Below are 26543 nucleotides of genomic sequence, written 5' to 3' on the forward strand. Positions count from 1 at the left end.
AATTTTTTGGAGTTTGTGTCAAGAGGCGGAATTTTAATTAATTTTCTTATCAACAGCAGCGATGCCGTGAAAATTTGTTTCATAAACTTATTTTTTTAATTCATTAAAATTTGGGCCCTCTTAATTTTAGCGCATCAGGCCGCGGCCCGGCCGGCCCCGCCCTTGGTACGGCCCTGTGTAGGATATATCGAGTTTCATCCCAAAACAGCATTCAACTACTAAATCAAGCAAAATTTAACCAAATGTTAACTTACTGAAAATAATATTATAAACATATTCGTGTCTCCTAATTTTATTTGGACTAATAGGTCAATAGTCCCCTATCTGTACTAATTGAATTAAAAACGTTCTTAGAAGTGTTAATAAAAATTTAAAAAGCAATGAAATACATTCTTTAAACCTCTTCAGGGTTTTAATACATTCCAGATATTCAATTGGAGAATAAAATGTCATTTCGTCCAATTATCTTAAAACTTTGGCACAGTTAGGTCCATCAAAACTACCATCATTATACCCATGCCTGATAACCGTTTTCTTTTCAAGAAAATCCTTCATATCTTTATCAGTGAAGAGGAGATCAATAATTTTACTAATAGGAGTTCATAAATATGATATTCAGGTGGTGGAATTATGTTGATAATTTCTTCAGTCAATTTCTCATCCAACAGACATGGGTTAGTAACATTTTTATAATATTGCATCTGTATACAAGGTTTGTTTTCAAATTGGTATTTTTTGAATTCATCTGCTATATATCCGAAAGTCCTTTGAACTTCTTTTTCATCAATTGGCCCATCACAATAGCAACACGAGTATTTTCGACCACGACCCTTAATTATAGAAAATAACTTATAGTTATTGCTTACTGAAAGTATAAAATATAAATGTAATAAGATACTGGCTGATAATCTAATGATGATGTTAATCAATTTGAGGTCAGAAGTCAAGGTAAACTTCAATTGATTGAGTTGAAGGAGTTGGAAAAGTGTTTTCAGATTGTGATGATTCTCTTCTACGTTTAGAACTATGCCTAAGATAATCACTTTATTGACCCAGGTGTTCTTCTGGTTTCTTGATTGAAAATGTAATACTGATGGGTCAAACACGTTCATGACAATCTTTAGAGATCCCTGCCCTCCATCAATACCAACGCGTACAACAGAATTAAAAATATGCATTTTTCTGAAGGAACAAACTTCAGTTACAAGCATAGATACGTTAGTACAATAAACAAAATCTTTTTCAAAAAAGTTTTTACCGATCTTGAGCTGACATTTTATCTTGATCACGACCATTTATCCAGGAAGTCTCCACAGCTTTACTGATAGCTTTACCTTTCTGTTTTAAATATAAATTTGTCTTGCAGCTTCCGCATATTCCTGACGGATGAAAACTTAGGCTCAGATTGAATCTAGGGTCTACAAAGTCTTTGACCAGATGAATTAATGAATCTTACTTCTCCTTTTGTCTTTATAGGTACAACAGAAACATATCCATCTCCTATTTTCTGAATGAGATCTTGCTTTTGCAGACTCATTTTGTACAAAAACGTTTTTATTCAGTATTTTCTGTTTTAGATTTTTTAAATTTTATTAATCAATACTCTAAAAATTGTTTAACTTAAACAAATTTTCAGACAATTGACGTAATTTATTGAGAATTATTTGTCTAATTATTGTTTTTATGCCATTAGTTAAAATTAACTTCAATTTCAGGCACAAACCAAGTGATTTGCAAGCAAGAGTAGAAATACCCTTGAAAAACGCACTCTGCATCCCCCTGGTTGAAGGAAAGTAATTTTTGAAAAGAAACAAAATATTACCTTGAATCCCATCAAAAATTTTAATTAGGCTTCAAATTTTATCAATATATTTTGACGCTCAAAAGAAACAGCCATATAAAGTTTAGGACCCCCTCATTTTTTGAAGGTTTTAAATATTTAGAAAAATGGTCAAAAAAAGAAAAAAGATGCGGTTTTTAATTCGTTTTCAATGGTTTCTATTTCATGTCAATCTGCTCGAAAGAGTGGTTAAAAAAAATCTGAAGTAAAAATAACTTCAACTTAAAACCTCTATAAAAGAGCAGTGTCAGATTTTAAATCTTTTCACAAAAAAGCAAAAATTATTTCAGAAGCTTATAATGAAAAAGGAATAAATATTTTGAATTTTTTGATTCGTGAAAAACTTTTTTCACTTTTTATAGATATTAAAAACCCAAGCCATGTAAGATTTTGAAAAAAATCTTTTCTCTAAAAAAGAAATATTTATAAAAAGTGGATAAAAACTGTCCAATCAAATGAAAAGAGAGGATTTATAAAGAGATAAATTAACAGAATTATTCTATCAATATTGGCAACGAGGAAACCATTACTAATAGGTATTATCAACATCAACAGTTTTTTATTTGACATTTGACATTACCTAATTGCTTTAATGTTTTATTTCTTTTCATTTCACTGTTTTTGACTGTAATAAATGTATATAAATAATAGAAACTTTTATCAGATTAATCTTGACCAAAAGTTAAAATCAAAATATCGAATATACATTAAAAAAGAAGTAGACGTTAAAAAAGAACTTACTAATCACCCTTGACGTAAAACTAAAACCAAAACCTTCTAAAAAAAAAAGTTTAATTCAGTTTGTAAAAAAAATTAGCTTGCATTGCAGAATGGACACAGAAACTGGATAAAGAACTTACATGGTGTGAATGTAACATAAAATTAGCAGAAATATATATTTACAACTATCATTTTAACAACAAAAAAGCAACCACATGCTTTATAAATTTGATTATTAATCAATGCAAATAAGAGAAAAAAGGAATTGATTTTTTAGGTTTACCTTTTATCAATTTCAAGTTTTAAAGATTTTAACAAGAAAAATAAACTTATACAAGGAAATAATCATGAAAAAGGAACAAATACATACTAAACTTGTACAAAAACTCCTTGGTAATTTTTGATAATTTTTGTGGAAAATTTTAAAAAACGCATATCATTTCAAATCGGGTATGTTTTTTCATATTATATTTTTTGTTGGAAAAATCCTAGAAGAACTTAAGATTTCAGAAAAAAAATTTTCCTCATACATATGCAGAATAAAAGCTAAAAGTGAACGGAAGAATACCTAAACAAACATAGTGAGAGGAATAACAGCTTATAAAGTAGAATTATTATAACATGCATGACATTAATATGTATGTTAAGCATATTGTGAACTTTAACTGCTCGTTATTTGACATTTACCAAAATTCAATAATAAGTATTACATCAAGTAATCATTAAAGGAGTATTTATTAAAAAAGAACATACTATCCCGTAATCCATCCAACACTTGTTTAATTTCTAAAAAAAAAAGCAAATTTATGAATTGACAGAAAATTATTTTATTCATAAAGAATGGAAATAGAAAGTGAATATTGAAATGTTTGAATGAAAAGAGTGAGAGAAACAATAATTTAAATCAAATAGTAAAGTTATATCAATAAAATAAAGTAGGTAACAATAACAATTTAAATAATCGATTTAAAGTTTTAAACCTCTTAACAAAACATTAAAAATGTAAAATTAAACAAATATTTAAATAGAAAGAATATAAACCGATTTTTCTTTTTTGAAGAACATTTTTTACTTTTCGCAAAAAACTTAAAGTAAAACCCCAAACAATTCAAAATTTCAGTTTAAAAAATCTTTTCTCTATAGTGAACGAAAACAGAAGACGGATAGAGAAAAGTCTAAATAAATGTAGCGAGAGGAATAACAACTTAGAAGAACTATGTTAATGAGTTTGGCAACATGAAAATCTTAGTTACAATTTTTTTCAATTTTGATATTTGCTTCATATTTGATATTGGCTTGGTATTTTAGCACTTTTTTTTTGGTTAGAAAGTTGTTCATTATAGTAAAAGTATTTAAGTAATGAAAGGTTTTACAAGATTAGTCTTTCATTGATAAAAGTTAAAAAAACAGCATCAGGTAATTATTTAAAATGAAGCAGTCATTAAAAAACAGCTAACCATTGATCTGTTCTCCCACCAAATGTCCAGCTCCTAAAAAAAAGCAATGGTTAGGATTTTTAGGAAAAGTATTTTCATTAAAAGAATGGAAACAAAAAGGGGATAAAGGAGTTTAAAACGAGTGAGCAACAACTTAGATTAATTAGCAAAGTTATTTCAACAAAGTAAGCAATGATGAAATAATTTGTTAGGTATATTGTCAAATTTAAGAGCTTTTATTTGATATTGTATTGTTATTTAAATTTTATATTTTATTGTTGAAAATTTATTACAAAAAAGTTTTTATTTCAAAGTTATTGATAATATTAAATGTAATTCAGCAATAAAAACTATTATCAGATTAATCTTGATAAAAGTAAAAAATGAAAATATGACACATACATTAAAAGAGAAGTGGTCTTTAAAAAAAACTTACCACTCCACTTTAGTCCTAACCAGGTACTTCAAAGAAAAGTGCAAATTAAGTTTTTAGAAAAACATGCTTTTTTCATACCGAATGGAAGCAAAAAATGGGTAGAGAACACCTACGGTGTGAGAGGAGGAATGATTATATAGATAAGATTTACAATTGCAATTTAGTGTTTGCTGACAAGCTTACCAGGCGGGGAGTCTTTGAAATCATCTTTGAGATTTTGGAAATCATCAAAAAAGCAAATAGTACATCCGATGTAACAATTTGGTTGTATCAATCCAAGGTTCTTGCAGAGATGCAAAATATCAAGTTCACAGTGCTCTTTCCTGTCTAGTTGCCATGTGATGCTTATGCAGTCTATGATAGTTTGGAAGTGGAAGACTAGAAAGATGGAAAGCAGATAGAATACGTCTTGTAGCAAGCTTTTCTTTGGATGCTTATGCAGCATATGAGTTGTTTACAAAGAGTAAGTTGAGCAATGATGAACAAGTGGATGTGTTTTTGGTAAAGCGGAGGTGAAGTTCCAAGGCAAGTTGAATAAGCTGTTTCCCTTGAGGTTTGCAATGTCTATAAGCAGGATTAAGTTCTAGTGGCATGTTTCCAACCTTTTGGAGCAGATTTCATGCTTGGAACGAGCTTAATATGGTTGCTGGGAGGGTTTACCATTCTTCCGTCAGGTAAAGTATGTTTTGAGGGGTATGTGTATGCAGTGGTGAAAAATGAAGAAAAAACACAACTTTAAATCAGGAAAAAAAACTTTAATGTTGGCACCCAACAAACCATTTGCATTGACTAACAGGAAACAACATAATTGTTAAAATTTACTCTCTTTATTTATTCTATTTTTGGGATAAAATAATACCATTCTTTAAAAACGAAACTGATAACACAACTTCAAATAAGATGGTTCTATAAATTCAGATTAGTTTATACTAATTACTCAAGATCTAAGTTAGAATTAATTTTTTAATTTATTGCAAAGAAAATTAGATAAAACTCAAATAAAAAGAAATAACATATTTCTTTCTACTAGAAACTTTTAGTAGTTTCAATACTAGTATTTGAATTTTTTTCTGAAAAACTTAAAGTTACTTGTAAAAGAAAATTTGCTTACCTAAATGTTCAATGAGCCAAGATTTTTCTCTGTGAATAGGTTCTTGTAACTGGGTGATTAAACTTACAACATTTCTTCCATTACCAAAAAGTAGTCCACAAAACACTGGTAAACAACTGTACAAGATTTCATGTTGAAATACTTCTTGAGGTCTTTTGAAAAAATACAAATGAACAGAAGCACAGAAAGTCATTAAAAATAGATGATCAAACTGATATTCATTAGTTAGGTTAGACTTTATAATTAGACCTAATGGTTCAAAGCCATTATCAAGAACTGTGGCTAGTTCAGCTTCGGAAACATTCACCCTTCCTTCATTTACCATACTGAAAGCAACATTACACACATTCAAAATGTGCTGCTTGTTTTTCTGCATTACTCTATATAATGGCTCATTTTTTTTATTGATTTGCTGAACTAAGTGTAAAAAGATTAATGTTTGTAGTTCGGTCATGGTTTTTAATGAACCATCAAAACATAAAGAGAGTGTTGAGCTGACAGCCTCTGTGTTTATAGGAACAGACAACAAGGCCTTAGCAGTAGGGGAAATTGTCATTAATTCTGCTAAATTATTTCTTAAAGTCTTACATAGCAAATTACTTTCAAAATAACTTTTTATACCAAGGTTGCTGAAGCCCATGATCTGAATGTGTAATATATCTGCATGCTTTTTGAATAAAACCTGATATTTCATTAAAGATTCAATTCTTCCTGCAAGAACACATTTAATTTGTCTTGCACCGAATACATTCATTAATGTAGATATTAAGGAAAGGCTACTGAAATCTCCAGATATGCACTTGTAAAGTTCTTCCAAGTAAACAAATTGATCCAAACCATCTATAACAAACATTACAGTCTTTTGAGAACCCATTATGTCTAGTCCCTTTAGAATATTTTTGTAAAATTTGTTAATAACCTCTTGTGCATTCAAAACGTGACAAATTTCGTTCAACTTTTTAAACTCGAAATAGAAAACAAAATCAACGTTTTTCCAAAGTAAACCTTTCGCCCAACAAAAAACACACTTTTGAAGAAAGCATGTTTTTCCAATACCAGCAATACCAGATAGTAAAAGAAGTTGTGATTGTGCTAGAGAGATTTCTGCAAATGCTTCTATCGTATTACCAACATCACTAAGCTTTTTAACAAAGTAATCCCATTCAGCAAACGTTTTACAACCTGCATAAGCTAACAGATCATCTGCATTAACATACGTTAATTCAATATTATTCATCAGATGGTCAGTGTTCACCTGCTCAAACATGTGTTCTTCACCATAAGATCTTGTATAGTATGCTTTGAGCATATCACTCGCTTCTAAAATGTCAAGGTGATATTTTATACCAAACAAACAAAAAAGCGCATTAACAGAAACACAGCAATTAAAAAAATGTAAAACTAAATATTTCAAGAAGAAAAAAAAGGATACATTTTATAGTACTCTGTTTGCTTGGAAAGTACAGGATTTGTTAATTGGAAAACTGATTACAGTTGTGCAAGAATGTTTAATCGCACAAATTAATTTTTAACATTCGGTAGTGATAAGTTGAATAAAGTAATAGCTATAAAGGATTTTACAAAACATACTTCTGAAATGTATTTTAATCATGTTAAGCTGTAACAAAAAAAAAATAATCAAGGAGTGATAATTGAAACAGGAAATATGCTGAGTTTTACGTACTCATTAAAAATGACGCTTAGAGAAAAGGAGATATAGAAAAACATTAGGAGTTAGTGACTTTTGTGAAAGGAATAGAATTAAAAAATTAAATAAGACAGATGAGGTCAGAGATTCACCAAAGTCTGGTAGACCTAAAACGTTCACAAATAGAGATGAATAACATCGCTATATAATGGCTAGACAAGATCCTACATTAGGCAGTAGAACTCTAGCTTATGAAATTAACACATTACATTTAAAGGTAATCAGAGTGACAATCAGAAAAACTTTGCTCAAACTTAAATTAGGAACTTATGCGGTTGTTCCTCCTTCATAGCAACAGGTCAATGCAACATTTACACAAATCAAGTTAATAAGTTTACTTATACTTCAACCTTGAAAGACTGCCCTTAGCTTCAAACATGTATCGATCAAAGGTAAAATAACCTCTGTGGAGCATTCAAAAGCGGTTTTAGTGGAAGCCTCGAGCTCAGTACAGATGGAACTTTGCATGAAGCTTGTCGAGTCAATGCCTAATAGAGTGAGATCATGTTTAAAAGCAAATAGACGATATTTTTATAACTAATTTACTTTTTATCTTTGAAAACACAGTCCGTTTAAACTTATTTTTCATTTGTAATTTCATTTATTAGCGAGATTAATTATATGCATTTTTGTTGTTTTTAAAATGAAATCTTTTTTTGCCTTTATTATAAATATATCTCTTAAATAAACAGTTTTAAAAAATATTTAAGAAGCCCTACCTATCGTTTTTAATTCATGCAAGTTTATCTCTGACAAAAGTTTGTGATTAATAAGTGCATTTCTTTCTCGCACCTCGGTATATAGATGTCACATCAAGTGGCATATTTAAACAGAAGTGCAAAAAAGTAACTTTTGAATATTCTTTAATTTTCCAACTTTTTATAATTTTTTAAAATGAAGAAAATAATAGGATCAAAGTAATTTTTTTCATTCAGTAAAAAATTCATCTATACATACAAAACGCAAAATCTGTTTGTTTGTTTTTGTATCCACGAACTCTTACGAAACCATTATAGCAATTCAAATAAAATTTTGGCAGTAGGAAGATACTGACCTTGGGAGTAACAATGGCTGGTCAGAAGTCCAAACATCACTCGGAATCCGGGCAAAAGTACTTGTTTTTCACCCGGAAACGGCTGTATCTCCGTAACAGTAAAATTTATTGACCTACTTATGAAGTCAAATATTATCAGGCAACCCAAATTTAGTGGGACAGGGTCACATTTCCAGACTTATCCAGGCCTCTGGGCCTCCAATATTGCAGTTTTCCTATTCAAGAAAGTTCTATTCTGGAAACAATCCCCAATTTTCTAGATTAGACTTTATGAAACCTCTAAAACTTTTTAGAATTCTAATTTAGGAGTTATTTAGAATAGAATACTAGAAACTTAATTGCAAATAAATTGGAATTATGTTAATTATTGAAATAGTGTACATACATACATATATACATACATGCATACATACATACATACACACATACATACATACATACATACATACATACATACATACATACATACATACATACATACATACATACATACATACATACATACATACATACATACATACATACATACATACATACATACATACATACATACATACATACATACATACATACATACATACATACATACATACATACATACATACATACATACATACATACATACATACATACATACATACATACATACATACATACATACATACATACATACATACATACATACATACATACATACATACATACATACATACATACATACATACATACATACATACATACATACATACATACATATATATATCACTTATATACATGCATTTTGTATAACTAATATATATCTGTGTTTTGGATCATTTTTCTTTTGTAGGATAATTTATCTCCAATGAGTTATTGTACCAAAGGCGCAGTGAGAAATATCAAAATAACTTATATTGTTTTGTAAATTACTTTTTGAATTTTTCCCTTGTACGATTTTCCTGTATCATGACAGTATTTCGTAGTCCTATAATTGAAATGCATCCCCAAGTTGAACATTTTTTCAATTTGTTTCACTGTCAAAGTTAAACAAGGCTCCATTTGTTCTTCTCTCTGTGTTTGCTTCTCATACCGACATCTATTCATCTCAAATAGTAAAAACTTTGACTCTATCAAAAATAATACCTTCTCCCGTTGTTTTTTTCGCTATTAGCTTAGGTCTTTTGCAAATTTAAATCCACTTTATTAAATGCCTTTGTGTAATAAATGTTTTGATTGCTACACTTATGCAATTTCTCTTTAGCCTGTTCCCAATGTTATTTTTTAATGTTTTTGAACTGCGGATTGAGAACAATTCAGACATCTGGCTATTTTCACTTGATTATCCCCAACGTCATTTAACATATTTGGCATTTTTGTCAGACATTAATATTTTTATTCAGAAAGAATCTTTGAGATTAGTCTTTGATACTCATTGTCTTGAGTAAAAAAACTTTTGCTGTTTAGAAGTAATTCAAGTTTTTTTTGCCACATACACATCTGCAAAAATTAGGTTGCATCACTGAACTAAAAGCTATTAAAGTTTAATTATCCCAGTGAAACTGTGCTATTATTATTGATAAACTATCGGATTTATGTTAACTTTTTCCTTCAAAGTTGTAAATTTTTAGGAAATGGAATCAAAAATAGAAGTAAAATAAAACGTTTTGTAGAATACCTTTTTAATTATGTTTCTCAGAATGCTGATAAAAAGAAAGAAATGTCCAGAGTAAGATCTAAGAGATATCGAGAAAATTTAAAAGCAGATCTGAATAAAAATGCAGCTTACGCTGCTAAAGCAAAGTTAAGAGTTTTAAAAAGTCGCGCTCTAAAAATAAAACTTTTAAATCAATCTCAAAGACTAAGCTCACCTTTTAAAAAAAATTCAACATAGAGGAAAAGCATTGAAAAAAGTTTTAAAAGCACTACCACTTCAAATCTGAAATTCTTTCTATTCTTTCTAACAGCTCTGCTTAAAAAGAGAATTCGGGTCTACCTCCAGCATGTTCAAAGCTGTATGGTCTTTCTGAAAGCGATGTTTTAGCAGTTGTAAACTTTTAAAATGAAGATGAAGTTTTCCAAAAATCAACAAACAAAAAAGATGTCACTCGATTTCAATTATCTAACGGAAAAGCAAACAACATTCAGATGCGTCATTTATATTTTACGCCAAATGAAGTTTTCAAGTTATTCAAGGAAAAGCATCAGCATATAAAAATTTAACACAGCAAATTTTGCGACCTTTGTATACGCAATGCGTAATCAGGTACAAAAATTCCGCGTAATGTTTGTGTTTAGTTTGCATGAAAATATGCGATTGCCTTAGATGCATTAACAATATCAATTCAAGCGTCTTCAATCAAAGTTGGATCTGAAATGATATGTAACTTTGTTTGTGAACCGTACACATACGATTGCGCCAACGACAAATGCGTTGAAAAAGAAAGCCTAAAACTAAAACATATACAAACATGGAAAAAATTTCAAAAAAGTCTATTCTAACAGAACTCATCCAACACATATCAGCTATGCGTGAGTTCATTAAACACGCATTTTTAAAGAAACACCAATCAACAATTTTTACAAAACTGGAGGATTTTGATTTTGATGAGTATTAGTTCTGAAATTGCAGTTATGCAAGTTGGCTGGGCTGAAAACGCTAGGTGTTTCTATCAAAATGAACCGCAAGCGGCTCATTTTGGTAAAAATCAAGTTTCTATGATGACCCTTGCAATTTGGAACATTGAGTTAAAAACATTTGCCATAGTTTCTGACTCAACTAATCATACAAAGTTTTATACTGTACATTGAAAAAATCCTTCACTTTATTCCTGATAAAGTCAAAGAAGTACACATGTTCAGCGATAATGCGGCTTCCTAGTTCAAAAACAAAATCATTATGGCTGCAATGTCTATGTTTGAAAAAGATTTTCATAAAAAATTCTTCTGGCATTTCTTTGCAGCGATGCACGGGAAAAGAGTGGTTGACGGAGTAGGAGCTACTGTTAATCGCAGTCCTGAGAGTTAAATCTAGTCAATGCAAGAGCAGGTCAGTAGCAGATTTTGCGTTAGCGTTACAAGATTTGCAAATATCTTTAATTCATATGTCAGAAAACGACACAAGACAACAAAAAAATGAACTTGGATTTAGTTCATATATAAGTTATTCAAAAAAAATATGTTAAAATCACATTATTTTTATGTTCAGAATGATAATGTTGTTCCGATGCTATTTCACCTGAGTATAATTAAAGTTTATCAAAAAGTAACAAAACTTTTTAAAATGAGTTTAAATCCATGTTTTTATTTCGTCACTGAATTTTGCGTCACTGAACTGATGATACCTACTTTACGAAATCAAAACGCTAACTGCAACTGCAACGTCTATGCACAAAATGTTGATTATTCGCATGCGTGTGCTCAGGGTAAATCCCTACTTGCGTTTTAAAGTTCTAGGCCGGACGTGAAAATTAAAGTTTTGGTGTTGTGTTAAAAACGTGAAGTAATTTTAAAAACGTAAACATTTTTCATAGTTTTCACACGTTTTCATACCGTGATCTTTCATACCGTTATGTTTTCATAGTAAATTTCGTAACAATATTTTACTAAAAACGGCTACGACGACGACTTATATAATCGTGACTTTTACGTTCTCGTCGCAGTTGGTGTTTCGATTTTGTAAAGTCGGTAATAAAAAATAAAAATAAATATAAACTTTTCTGTTTGTGGCTTTTTTTATCACTGCCTTATTGCCAAATGAATAAATAACAAAAAAAATCTAATCAGTCTGGAAAGAATTGAAATATTAGCGAAAACTCAATTTAAAAGTATGCTGACAAAAAAACATTTTTTTCTACGTTGCCTCACTGAAACTCATGTTTTAATTTTTTCTGAGTCAGTGTTATGTTAATACAATTATGTTTAGTTTATTTTATAAAATTTTAATTAAAGGTTGATTAAGAGTAACAAGAAATTCTTTTTGAGGTATAGAAAAAATTTTATCAAAAAAAATATACGGAATTGGCCTTATATATATATATATATATATATATATTGATTGGTTATGTATTATATCAAAATAATACAAAGCTTTTGTGCGTAAAAGAGTGCTCAATATTATAATAATAGAGCAATATATATATATCTGTTATTTAAATGGAGAAAAACAGCATTTTAATAGTACTTAAAGTTTCGTGCCTTACGGCAATCATCAGCTATTAATTACAAATTAAAAACGTAAAAAACCGTTTAAAAACGAATCAAATTTACGGTAGAACGAATTCTGACGTAATGAGCAAAAAGACGCAATCATTTAGTCTTCAGTATCAAAAGAGGATAAAAGGAACTTGTTAGCATGTCGACATTTAGATAATATTTCGCTTCTTTTGTTGAGTAGGTTGTTTTCTTTATGCGATAAAATTTCAAACTTCTCGTGAAGGCAAAGGTTACAGGTCTTGGTTTCAGGGTTGGAAGGTTTGCATCGCTTTACAATTCTCCACTTTATTATAGGTAGGATGGCTTTTTCTTTTAATTTCCAAATTTCCTTTGAAAGTTCTGTATCATTCTTATACCTGACCGTATTAAAAGATTTTACATGGTTAGCATATCTTAGCTTAACTGGTGTCTCGCTAATGCCAAAATAAACTTTTTCTTTGAGTTCAAGATTTCCGGAACTCACGATAGCTTTATAAACGATGTTGCTTAATAAACATTGATTGTTTAAAAATGGTGCTGAAGTATGTGAATTAGTTCTTTTTGCTCATTACGTCAGAATTCGTTCTACGGTAAATTTGATTCGTTTTTAAACGGTTTTTTACGTTTTTAATTTGTAATTAATAGCTGATGATTGCCGTAAGGCACGAAACTTTAAGTACTATTAAAATGTTGTTTTTCTCCATTTAAATAACAGATATATATATATATATATATATATATATATATATATATATATATATATATATATATATATATATATATATATATATATATATATATTTGGGTGTGACAGTTGCCCCTAAAATATTAAATTTTTATCCTAGAGGGCTGTTCATAATTTTAGTATTGCATATTGGTCTCACTAGCATTTATGCGAAATTTCAAGAAGATTGTGTAATTTTTGTAGTAGCTCCAACCTTGCAAAGTTTTTGTTTTTTATCGTTTTTACCCAATATATTGGGCAGGGTCCAACTGGCAGTAAGGGGCCTGGAGGCAAGACATAAATAAGGCCCTTATGGTAGCAAAAAATTAAAACCCTTAATTACTTAAGGGTTTAATTTTGGTTTTTTGGAGATAGGCGTAGAGGATATTTCTAATAATGTTGTTCAGTAAAATGTGATAAATAATTTAATTATAGAAATAACTACAATACTTATTGCATTGTTTTTATAAAATAGAAGCATATAAACATTATTTATTACTATTATTTATGACGTTTTTTGTGTTTTACTTGTTCATTTTTTTTATAGTTGGGCCCAGTACCTTTGTGTCTGGCTGGGGCCAGGGGGGATACCCAGACCCCCAACCTGTAACTTGAACTCCTTTCAGAAAAATATATATATCGATATTTTTTCAGATAAATATTATCAAAGAAAGTTAAAGGTTCTAAACTGCCAACACAGAGACAAGTACTGTTATGCCTTTTATCAAACCTGAAAGATTTGCACTGGGATCAAGCGTTATTAGCAACTATAGAAAATGTGCTCTTACACAATCAGAAAGCCAATATCCCAACTCTAGAAGGCAGAAACAATATTGATAGAGTAATCAAAGATTACTATGAAAAAGGAATTCATTAATTTGATGAAATTGAAAGATAATAGAAGACGAGAGGATGAACCTAGAATAATAAAAGTTAAATCAGAATTGAATTTGACAATAACATTTTATAAGAACACAGTACTAAAGGACATAGCTGCTAAGAAAAAGAGGATAACTAAAGTTGAACAAGATGCCATTAATGTTGATATTGAATTTATGAAAAGCATGTTGAATGACAGAGCAGCTACATACTCTAAGTTGGATAAATTAGTCACAGAAAAGACCAAAAAGCGAATAGAAAGGCAAAACATCATCTGGAGCGAGAAGAAATAAACCCGTGTAAACGTACTTTTGAAATGATAAATCTTGAACCAGACACTAGTTCTTGTGAGGATGAAAATATTGAAGAAGCTGCCACCATAGCACAAAGTAGGAAACACAGAAGATTAGTTAAATGTGGCATAGATATCTTTGTTCCTCATGATATATTGAAAAACCCTGATCTTGTTTCATGCAGTAACAATATCTCATCAACCAAACTTAGTGCAATTGTGTATTCCCTTGTAGCAGCATGTGGGAGTGACCTTTACAAGCTATGTCTAAATGCAAGGACAGCCCACCAGTATAGAACCGCCATTGTACCTGAAATAAGTTTTAAGATCAAAGAAAATTGGATGCCATCGTCGAATATATGAATAAAGGTTTTTACATCTACACTGTAGACATGCATTTTCAGGAAAGAGAACTGCTGCATGTGTGTCTTTACAGAAGGAATTAGATCGTGCCCTATTCTGGTTTCCTTGTCGAAGGCATGTGGGTAAATTACTTTTGAGTCATTGCTGGGAAATCCAAATATCTTTCAAAAGTAAGCCTAATTGAATATACCATTAGTGTTACCTTCAATCAATGAAGAGACACATATAATAGTAAAAATCTTCTTTAAAAAGTTGGGATGAGTGAACTAACTCTTTATATTTTTAACTTACAAGCTAACATTTATTTACTATCTTTTACACTTTTCTTGGTTCAAAAAACATTTCCCTCAACCATTATCAGATGAACAAGCGAAGTATCATTACCCTAATATGATGTTTATAAAAGAAGAACGCCAGCAAGAGATGGCTAATTTTTTTTATGAATCTTTAATACAATCTTTCACACGAGGTGACTACAAAGAGTTGGTTCAGCTTTTTATTTTTATAATAACTAAGGGATCAGTACCAAAAAACTCCAAGATGCGCTATCCTGGTGCCCTTCACAAAGCAAGGTGGATGAGTAAACTCCTTTATACTTTAAAGATTGTGCTTCTGTCTGGAAAGATCAAAGAACATTTTCAAAAAGCTGAAATTGTTACTAGCAACCAAAAAAGAAAATTGGAACGATTTTTTGTGTCCGCAGTTTTAGTGTATGTGCAGTGGTGGCTTGTTTCTCCTGTACCAGCTAGTGCACCAGTTAATGACTTAGGGTGGAATGCAAGAACCGAACTTGAGTCAAGTTCGACTTGAAATCTCAAGTTCGACTTTGTCAAGTCAGACTTGAAAAATTGATTTGAGCGAATGCGTAAACGAGACTTGAAATTTTCAAGTTCGTGCTTGAGAAAGTCGAACTTGAAAAATAGTCGAGGCGTTGAATTTAGGGCGTTTATCGGAAAATGCACTTCGCAACCAATAGCGGTAATGGATTTTTTTTACGGGAAAAACCTTTTACTGAAACAAATTCCGTGTAATGATATTTGTATAATATACGATTAAATAAAAAGTTAATAACAGTAAAAAAAAAAAGTTCTTGCTATGTATTTTTCATCAGAAAAATAAATTCATCTTGGCACTTTCAGTTCCAAATCCTAAGTTGTTGGTAAACAACGGTTGGTCATATGTACCACTTAAGTGATCAAGACAATTTCTCTTGATTTCTCCATTTTAACAGATTCCATTTGAATTAAAATACATGCAAATGTTCTAGAAAATGCAGAATCTTATTTTGACGCTTTTTGGGGATGATACTATACTACAATGTATTTTTATTTATCTTTTTACTAATACTTTAATGAAAATAATGGTTTTTTTTTTAAAATACCGAGAAAATTACTTTAAACAAAATTAGTTTTCTCAATACTAATACTACATAATACTATGTGTGTGTGTGTGTGTGTGTATATATACAGCGGTGGCCAAAAATTAAAGACCACTCATTTTTTAGTTGGTTTCTTAATCTTTAAATCAAAATTAAGAAGATTCTAATTGACGTATTAATTTTTTTTTTTAATATCTTGTTAATTAAAACATACGGATTAAAGTGGTATAATTTTTTTAATCTAATTCTAATTAAATAGCGTTTAACTTATTAAAAAACTGATGAGTACTTATAAATCTTCTTTAAATAAGTTGGACAAAATTTAACGACCACTTTCAAATCTTTAATTTGCACTTATTAAAGATAATAATCCTTTTTTTTTTTTAACTATCTTAATTGCTTATTACGTTGGCTATAAAATAAAATGTCGAAACCTGAGTTTTGATATCAAATAAACATTTATTTTTTGAATTGCAATAAGGATATAAAAATATTGCAAAAATGCCTGCAAAGATCGAAGAAAAAGACAGATACGCGGCTCTTGTATTAAAAGAAGAAGGCTATAGCATCAGACAAATAGCAGAAAAGCTCGGAAGGTCTCACTCTTGCATTATTAACATAATTCAACGATACAAAGAGACCCGGTCAATTAATGATCGTCATAGGACTGCACGCAATAAAATTTCAAATGACCGTGATGTTCGCTCGTTAGTGAGATTAATGAAAGAAAAAAGACAAGCATCATCTACAGACTTGTCTACGAAATGGACACTGTAAAATGGTCTGAAAGCAAGCCCTAGAACTGTGCGAAGGGTCCTCCACAATTTAAGTTATTTATGGCGTGCTGCTGCAAAAAAACCACGCTTAAATAAAAAACAAATATTTGCAAAGAAAGAGTGGTGCAAACTACATAAAAATTGGTCAACAGATCAGTGGAGCCGTGTGGTCTTTAGTGATGAAATGAACGTTGAGGTAGACAACAGAAAAGGTTGCGTAATGTTGCGTAGACTTCCAAGCGAACGGTTCGATGAATCATGCATTTTGAAACGAACAAAACAAGGCAGTGGTTCAATAGGCATTTGAGCCTGTATGAGTGCCTGTGGAGTTGGCGTTTTTCATTTATTCGATGGTAGACTCAACAAAGAAAGGTACATCGAAATTTTGGAAAAATCGCTTATTCCTAGCATTGATTTATGGCAGTTGCAAGATGGATTTATTTACCAGCAAGATAATGCGTCGTGTCATAAAGCGCATGTTGTTAGCGATTGGTTTAATTCTAATAAAATTCAAGTGCTTCCATGGCCTGCCAATAGTCCAGACTTGAATCCAATAGAGAATTTATGGTCGTGGCTTGATCAAAAGCTTGGTAAAGAACAACTTTACAATTTGGAAGATTTGAAATCTTCTATCTCTCATCATTTGAAAAATGTGCCTGATGAAGCAATCAAAAGTTTAATGAATTCAATGCCAGAACGAGTACAAGAGTGCTTGAAAACAAATGGAGGAATAACACGTTTCTAAATTATTTTTTTATTGCTTTTTGAAATATTTTTGAAACTGGTCTTAAAATTTTGTCCAATTTTTTTTCCCATTTATATTTTTTACTAGTCAGTTTTTTAGTTTTTTAACATTATTTTGTAAAAAAATTATTAATTTGTTTATAATAAATATAAAATACAATAAAAATTCTTTCTAAAAATGTTTTTCTTTTTTTGATACCTTTTTCCAAAATAAAATTATACTAAGGTTAAAAATAAATTTTGAAAAAAAAAGAGTGGTCTTTAATTTTTGGCCACCGCTGTATATATGTATATATATATATATATATATATATATATATATATATATATATATATATATATATATATATATATATATATATATATACCTACACATATATATACCATTTACATATGTAAGTATACCATTTACATATGTAAGTCAATAGAGATCAAATATGGAGACAGGTCTTCTGAAATTATTGGGCCACTTATAGAAACAGAAAAGAAAACTTTTAAAAACCATTGATAGCATCTTGCTCATTAACACATGAAAAAGAACAAAGTTTAACGTTAAACAAAAATCTCTCAATAAAAAAAAAATACAAAAAAGCAATATAATGAAATTCATGATCTTGATAAAGAACTAATGCAAAAACAAATAGAAATAGATGATATAAAAAAAAACTCTCTCCAGAAAATGCAACAATACAAACAAAACTTTGTGAAAATTTTCACAGTTAAAATTTTCACAAAGTTTTAAAAAAGCAACACAACAGAATTATTCTATGTGAGGATTATTATTTTCAAAGAATATCAGATCCAAATTGTTTTTGGAATGTTTTAATTTATCACTTTATTTTTTAGTGAAATTGTTTTTTTCATATATAATACTATTTTGAAATATAAAATGTAATTCTTTTGAAATAATATGTAGTATAAATATTTGAAAATAATGTTTTTGTTATTAGACCCTTTATCCATTATCATACACAATTTTTTTTTAAAAAAATAAGTCTGAAATTTGACTTTTGCTTTGTTTCTGCAAAAATGTCTTTAGTGAATGCTTTAGCACCACATTCTTCATTGCTATTTTGTATTTCATTGCCTCCACAATAATCATTTTGTAGAAGGGCAATGTTGTGAAGCACAAAACAGGATATTATTATAGCTATGGAATTTTGCAGTTTTGTTCCTAAGGGAATGTTAAGACAAGGGTATTGTTTTTTTTTGATATACCAAAACAATATTCAACAACAACATTCAACATGTGTGTACTTCTCAAGTTGTAATTGTATCTGATTTCATTTTCATTTTTGGGTTAGAAAAAGGTGTCATTAAATATTGTTTATAAGGATAGCCAGAATCACCTGAAACATGAACATGTTGGCGAGTTTCTAAAACTTGTTTAATAGCTGAGTTAGCAAAAACAAATGAATCCTGAACAATTCCAGGCCATTGAACACAAGCAGATAAAATTTCATTTGAAGCACCTGCAATGACCTGGCAATTCAAAAAAAAATCCCTTTTTGTTTCGATAAATTTCTGCGCTTTCTCCACAAGGAATTATTATAGGAATATGTGTTCATTAATTGCTTCTACACATCCTGGGAATCCTTGAATTTGTTAAAATCTAAATAATGGTTGATAAATATAAATATTTTCTTTATTTAAGAAAAGTTTGAAGTTTGTATGAAATAGCAAAATCAGATATCCATGAAAACTTATAATCACTTTTGCTGAATTATCAAAGAATCAGCTTCTGTTGGAAACTTTATGTACTGATATCTTTTGTTAGCCATTCGAATTGAAATGTTCTAAACCACTGGACAAACAGTTGAGTTTCAGCTCTTCCAAATCTCCTATTATTCTCTAAAAGAGTTTATTTATTGTTATAATCATTTGTTGGTATAAAATGTTGTTATTTAAAAACGTAATGTAAAATCTACAATAAGAAGGTGCCATTTTCTGATACCGTTTCTTGAATATCTACTCACTTGGAATGAACCAGTAGCATAAAACGGAAATGCAATAGCCAGTTGTTGTACAGTTGAAAGAGGGCACCCTCGATTGTTAACATTGTTGTTAATAATGTCATTAGCTAATATTAAAAAGGTTTTTTTGAAAAATCTGTAGCACCTTTTAAATTCTATACCGTGGTAAACTTCTAAAGGATTAGCTCTGTCAATAATAAACCTTGGTATGTGACTTGGCATATTTTTTCTTCTTCTTCTTCTAAAATTCAGCTCATACTGATTCATTTTTGAACATTTAAAAAAAAGTTTTTCTTAATACTTCATGTAATTGTAACTACTTCTCATGAACTCTCTTTTACTCCTTTTACACGTATCACCTCTTTGTATAACTGCAACTATTTATTACTAAATGGAATTTACTTTTATACTGTATCACAAAAATGTGCCTTAATCAACAGCCTTTTATAATGCTAGGATGTTCGACATTTCAAAAAGCTAATAAACATTTCTAATGGCATCAAAATATGACATGTTGAATCATTACATACGAGTTACAGGATGTTTTAAAAGACACACGTTTTCGCAATGTTAATATTCAGTTTTCTGTAATGAATTCATTTAAAAATATACTTTCAAAATGTAACCTTCTAAATTAATTAGGTCAATATGCCCAAGTAACTACTTTTGCTTGTTAAAAACTCATTTTCATACTTGCAAAGGTTGTAATAAGTTATATAGTAATAGTAAAGTTTTGTTACGCATCAGCAAAATGATAATGGCGGTCTGTTTTTTTTTCAAGTTTGGTTTTAAGATTGGTCTGGAGCAGACTTGAAAAAATGACTTGAAAATTCAAAGATTCTCGTTTTTCAAGTCTGACTTCAGTTCAAGTTCTCTTCTTGCATTCCGTTCAAGTCAGACTTGAGATTTCAAGTCGGGTTCTTGCATTCGGAAGGAATTTTTGCTCTCTCAAGTCTGGTTTGAAGTCAGACTTGAAAAAGGTCTATTTTAAGCGGTTTTCAAGTCTGACTTGAGTTGAAGTTCGCTTTGTGCATTCGCTCAAGTCGCACTTAAGGTTTGAAGTTCGACTTCAAATTTGAAGTTCGGTTCTTGCATTCCACCCTTAATTTTAGCGGAAAACCTGGTAAAATTTGCTGAGCATGACTCAACTCTAGTTCAAAATGCTTTTATGACATTCAGTCAGCACACTTGATACTTAGCTGAGGAGTTGATTTCATTGGCTCTGTTCACTTCTATAGTAGCAGTAGAAACTAAAAAGGAAATGAGGAAATCCATTCTTTTCTATGAAAAGACTTCTGTCACAAAGAGAGTTGGACTTAACTTTGGGGGATATGGCAAGCCTTATCTTCCTCCTACAATAGAATATGGTACTTCTTTAATTGACCTAATTGGGCCGAATTCATTCAGATTTTTTAGCATTTTTGGCATACCCTATAAATTCCTCTATGCTCCAGCACATGATTGGATTAATAGGGAAGACTATCAAAACATGAAGCTGATTGTCGACAAACTTAAGAAAGTAAATGAGGCAGCAGAGTGTGGTTTAAAGGTGTGCCATGACTTTCTAGGTGTAACTAGGGATGAGAAGCACTTTCAAGATGTTCTCCAAGTAATAGAATCTGATAGACAACGGGTTCCTAATCAGCGAAAGCGATTTTGTGCACAAAATAAGAAATCAAGGTTTCTAGTTCAGAAAAACAAGTAATTTCCTTTAGACAATTATACCTTATTACACCATGTAAAAAAACTTTTTCATATCATCTTGTACTTTGTATAGCTGTATTTAATATAAAAAAACTGTTTTTATTTTCTAAGCTCCACCATAGTATTTAACTTAAGAGCGTAGTGAAAATAGTGATTTTTAGGCTAAATTCTGTATTTTAAATTTAACAGTGCTCATTTAATTGTGGATTAATCTTAAAAAAAACATTATATATCTTATTTTTATGACTAAATAAAATACCAAAACTATGAACAGCATCATACGACAAAGTTGGGGCAACTGTCACACCCTAATATATATATATATATATATATATATAAATGTGTCCATGTATATTAGGATGGGTCAAGCGCCCCTTTTTTTTGAAAATCAAAAAGCATTAAATAATTTTATTTATAGTTTCTTACAAAACTAAATATTGACATTGTCTAGCGATGAAACGCTAGAAAATGTCACACGGAAAAAAATAGCCAAAATATTATTTTTTACCCTAAACCTACAAGAATAATATTGGGAAAACCACCTTTTCCAATTATTGACATAACGAAATTTCCTGAGTTATGGGACCTGGTTGGACCTCAAAGTTGGATTCTAAATCAACAGCTAAGTCTATCTGCAATAGAAACAGAATGGATGCAAGTTAGCTCTAAGTTAACTTTTTTTTTAATTGATTTAATTTAATAATTTTTTTAGCATTTTAAAGTATTTAAAAATGCCTATATATGTTTTATTTTATAGATTGGAATTATTTTTCAGGATATCGGGTCCTAAAAATACTCATAGAAAAGTTAACTGTCGTAAATGATTGTGCTGAGAGTGGAGTAAAACTTATCCAAGTCTTTACACACATGTGCCAAGATGAGGAATTGAAGCAATATTTGATGCTTTCAATTTCAAATCATAGACAAAAATTTTCAGTCAAAACTAAATACGAGTTGTCAAAAAATATTTAACATGTATCATGTAATTATTACCGTGTTTATGTAATTGTTAAATTGTAAAAAATTATCTAATTTCATAAATTTATGTCAAGTCATGAGCTTATGTTAAGTTAATTGATAAAAAAAAAAAATTTTTTGAAATATGATTTTAAAATAAAAATTTTAAAAAATTGTAATTTTCATTTATTAATGTACTTATAAAAAGCTTTCTAAAGCCAAAGATGTGTTAACTATGCGTAACATAAAAGAAAACTATCCCTAATTGTATATTTCTTCTGCTGCCGATAGCTAGCTATTAAGTATCAGGTGATATTTTAAGATAAAAAACTTACAAACAGTTAAAGCTGTCCAAATATTCTCTATTTTGCTGAATTGTTGTTTTAATTGATCACAAAAATGCTCCTATTCACTTAAACCAAAAAAAAAAAAATTAGGGGCGTTTAACTACTAATAATATGACTTTTTGGAGCAAAAATTTAACTTTTGAGCCCGTTTAGCGGGATCTAATATTTGAGCAAAGAAGTTAAATTTTGCTTTTTATTGATCATAGAGTGCACTGGATATGGAAAACAGTGCCTTTTGATTTTCAAAATTAAGGGGCGTTTTACCCATCCTAATGTATATATATATTTTTTTAAATAAACTACTTACGCAGAAGCTTTATTTCATTTAAAATATCTAACTTGCCAATATCTGCCAGAGATTTTTCAATTAAAGTCATATAATTTGTTGGATTCCTTTTAATGAGCTTTTTAAGAAATGAATTTAATTTTAATTCATCACTTTTATCAACCAAATCAATATAGTCTACAACAAGATGTCCAAAACCTGTGGCAAAAGCAAATTTTTTCCAATCAGATGCAAGATTTGCTAGCAACTTTTCCACTCTATCATTCATGTTGTCACAACTATGAGTAACTGAAAATTAATTTCACCAATTATGGCTTACCAGATCTTGTGAATTACTAATGATATATCAATCTATAGTCTAAATAAGAAAACATTCAAATAAATTATGAAAAAAAAAATATATCAAATAATCTCGGATGAAAATTATTTGTCACCATACTTTTAACTAATATGAAAAGAACAATATGAAACAATTTAAAATTAAAAAGCTTCACTACTTTTTCAAAATCAAATGAATTTGTTCTAAACATCCTCAGATTTCTAATAAAAAGATATTATCTATCTTCTACGTTTTAAAAAATTTTTCCCTCAAAGTTTTTTAAATTAAAGCAGATGGACAATTTGTTTACAGTAGTAATAACTTTTCATAGATTCAAATTATACTGCAAATGTCAATTCTAATAAAATTTGCAGTAACAAGGATCTCTACATCTGAAGCCCATATAGAGTTTGTGGTCTTACCACTTTTGGTGATATACCTTTGAATCTTGAATATTTTTTTAAATTTTTTTTTAAAATTCTAAAACACATACATGATGAAAAGCAAAATCTCTCAGCAAAAACGAGTTGCTCATAAAAAAAACCATTTCTATCATCTTTGCATATTGCATTTTCAATGGTGCATCATTTTCTTTACTACCATTAAGATCTGGCATTATAAATATTTTTGAGCCCTTGTTTTTCAGCAATTTTCTTGCAAATATCTTATGAGTGATGTTTCGTTAGTTTGAGGTGGCGTTGAAACTTACCTTGATTACCTCATTGCAAAGATAATTCACACGTTTTTAACTTACTTTCTTTTCCAACAAACTGTTTAAGTATGCTTTCTGTAGTCGTTTAAAGCCAGTTAATTTTTGGTCTTTTGTGAACAAACAACATTGGTCTTTGCTTTTTCCTCAATTCCTCTTTCCATTTCTGAAGCTTTTTAAAAAACCTCTTTATCTCATACAGGATTGGATTTATCACCATTGATTTAATTTGCATACTGTACATTGATTGAAAGGAAAGGTTGTCGGTTATAGAAACTTATAGGAAAAGTTGTGCATACCCCATTGAGACATGCACATTAATACTTAGAGCAAAACGGACTCCATTTAAAACTGACACCAAATTTTCACATGTTCATTTAATACCTTAAAGATTGCTTTCTTTAATTTTGATTCAGTATCTCTACTAGGTAATTTGCTTAAAGATGCAAAATAAACGTCACTAACTGTAAATTAAAAATGTCAGTAAGATGGTAACGGTATAAATTACAAAGTTAAAATTTTACAGAGAAGTAAATTTTCAATCTTATAACTTTTACTCCTCAGAAAGGTTTTTACGACAGTAAATTAAAAACACTACTCCAGTAATCCTGGAGTTAAGTAGCGTAAAATAAACTAGCTTTTTTATTAGAATATACTCTACGATGGTGAAAATGAAAACAATCTGAAAGTAGCGTAAAAGAAAACTTGACTTAAAAGAAAATCTTAATAAGAAAGAAAAGTAAAAGTTATTTTTTAATTTATGTTATTTATCATAAATATTTAAATTATGATATATAAATATATGTAAATGTATATACATAAATACATATATATATATATATATATATATATATATATATATATATATATATATATATATATATAAAAGGTAAGTATGGGTATTAAGGCCCACCTTTGTCGAATGCGCGGTAAAGAAATGCTGATTTTTTTTTGCTGCCAGTGATAAAACCAGATAACTTTAATATTTTAATGTCGAAAAAAAGTTTTACAATTTTTTTTTCCCCTAACTTTGGATTAGTGGGCCTTATTATCCGCCGGACCTTAATACCCATACTTACCTTATATATATATATATATATATATATATATATATATATATATATATATGAAGACCTCACTGGAAAAACGATCAAGCTACATTTTTATTGTTTTGAGTAAATTAGATTTTAAACTTCACAACACCATAGTTCACTTATTTGTAAAGCTAAATATCTGTGTAATTTGATCGGTTTTCTAGTTTTATAGTCAATTATATGTATATATATATATATATATATATATATATATATATATATATATATATATATATATATATATATATATATATATATATTCAAATTAGTTTTTTCTACACTAATTTGTCTTTGTTAAGTAATTAATTCCTCTTACATCTACTTGACAAAATAAAGGGCAATTTTCCCGGCAACACAATTTTTAAAAAATGTTAGCGAGGACAATAATTGTGGTTTCCTAAATTCCACAATTTTTATATGTAATTAATCAAAACAATCTAAAAATATCAACATCTTAAAACATAACGCAAAAAAATATAGTAAAAACATATAAAGTAAAATGTTTTTATATAAATAAGTAATAGCATTACAAATGTTAAATTCATTAAATACTAACAATAAAAACTAATAATAAAAAAAAATAAAAGTAATAAACAAAAAAGCTTTTTTTTTTAAAGAAAAAAGCAAGCAAATGACTGCTTTAAAATTTATCTACTTTAGTTTTTGTAGGTACTTTAAGAGCTTTTAAGTTTCAACGAACGAGAGCGCTAAACGTTTTATTATTTTACGCAGCTTAACTACAGGCTTTCATAAAAATATAATGGATAATGGATGTAATTTGCTTGCTTAGAATCTATTTATTTATAATACAAGTAACTGCGTTCTCCAGTTACAAATACTATCTAATTATACCTTTGTTTAAAGTGGACTGTTTAAAATAAACATAGACTGTATTCAGTAAACAGTCTTTCCATAATTTTCAAATTAAAATCTTCGTATAACTAAGTTTTTAAAAACGTACTTTGTCAAAAGAAAACGAGACTTCGGCTAACTGAACGAAAAATTAGCAGTTGCTCAGAACAAAAGTTAGCCTTGAGCAATACTTATCTTAGAGTTCGATGTAACTAGGGCACAGTAGAATAATCGCTTCATGTAGCATGAAAAGAGTCATAAATCATTTGAAAGGATATTGAGATCTGAAATTGTGCACTGTTTAATGAATTGATCAAGGTTAATTTGCTATTAAAAATGGATTTCGGTGAAGTAGGCGTGGTACTTCCAACATGTTCAGAAATGAAAATGTAGACAAATATTAAACTCCTAAAAATATATACAAAATATATACAAAAATAACTGGCTACTATATTGGCCAAAGCTTACATTTTGTTCATTTAAAGCATTAGTGAAATTAATGAAACAAAAAGAAGGGAAATGAAATTCCTATTTCCTAAATTTTTTTCTTATTATCAACCGTTTGCGAAAATGAAAAGTAACTGCTATTCTTGGTTTTGACGATGTAATGGTGCTATTTAAATTGATGAAACGAGGGGACCTAAGGGCAAAAGTAAGACGTTTATCTTTCT

General features: G+C 29.4%; 1 protein-coding gene across 4 annotated transcripts in view; it reads right to left on the bottom strand.

The window, feature by feature from the left end:
* LOC149877274 (uncharacterized) overlaps positions 1-23263 on the bottom strand; it is a 59863-nt gene extending 36600 nt beyond the window's left edge. For all 4 annotated transcript variants that reach the window (XM_090074234.1, XM_090074236.1, XM_090074237.1 and 1 more), the window contains exons 1-5: positions 22920-23263; positions 5544-6863; positions 4018-4050; positions 3314-3346; positions 2582-2617 (exon numbers count right to left, since the gene is read on the bottom strand). In XM_090074234.1, coding sequence (XP_089930360.1) covers positions 2582-2617; positions 3314-3346; positions 4018-4050; positions 5544-6863; positions 22920-23166 — 1669 coding nt within the window. In that variant the 5' untranslated portion in view covers positions 23167-23263. The remainder of the gene's footprint in view (positions 1-2581; positions 2618-3313; positions 3347-4017; positions 4051-5543; positions 6864-22919) is intronic.
* Between the last annotated feature and the right edge of the window lie 3280 nt (positions 23264-26543).

This window comes from Hydra viridissima, unplaced genomic scaffold (assembly GCF_058129835.1).
Source record: "Hydra viridissima isolate aposymbiotic clone 2 unplaced genomic scaffold, HvirCarnegie_v1 scaffold_16, whole genome shotgun sequence".
NCBI lineage: Eukaryota > Metazoa > Cnidaria > Hydrozoa > Anthoathecata > Hydridae > Hydra > Hydra viridissima.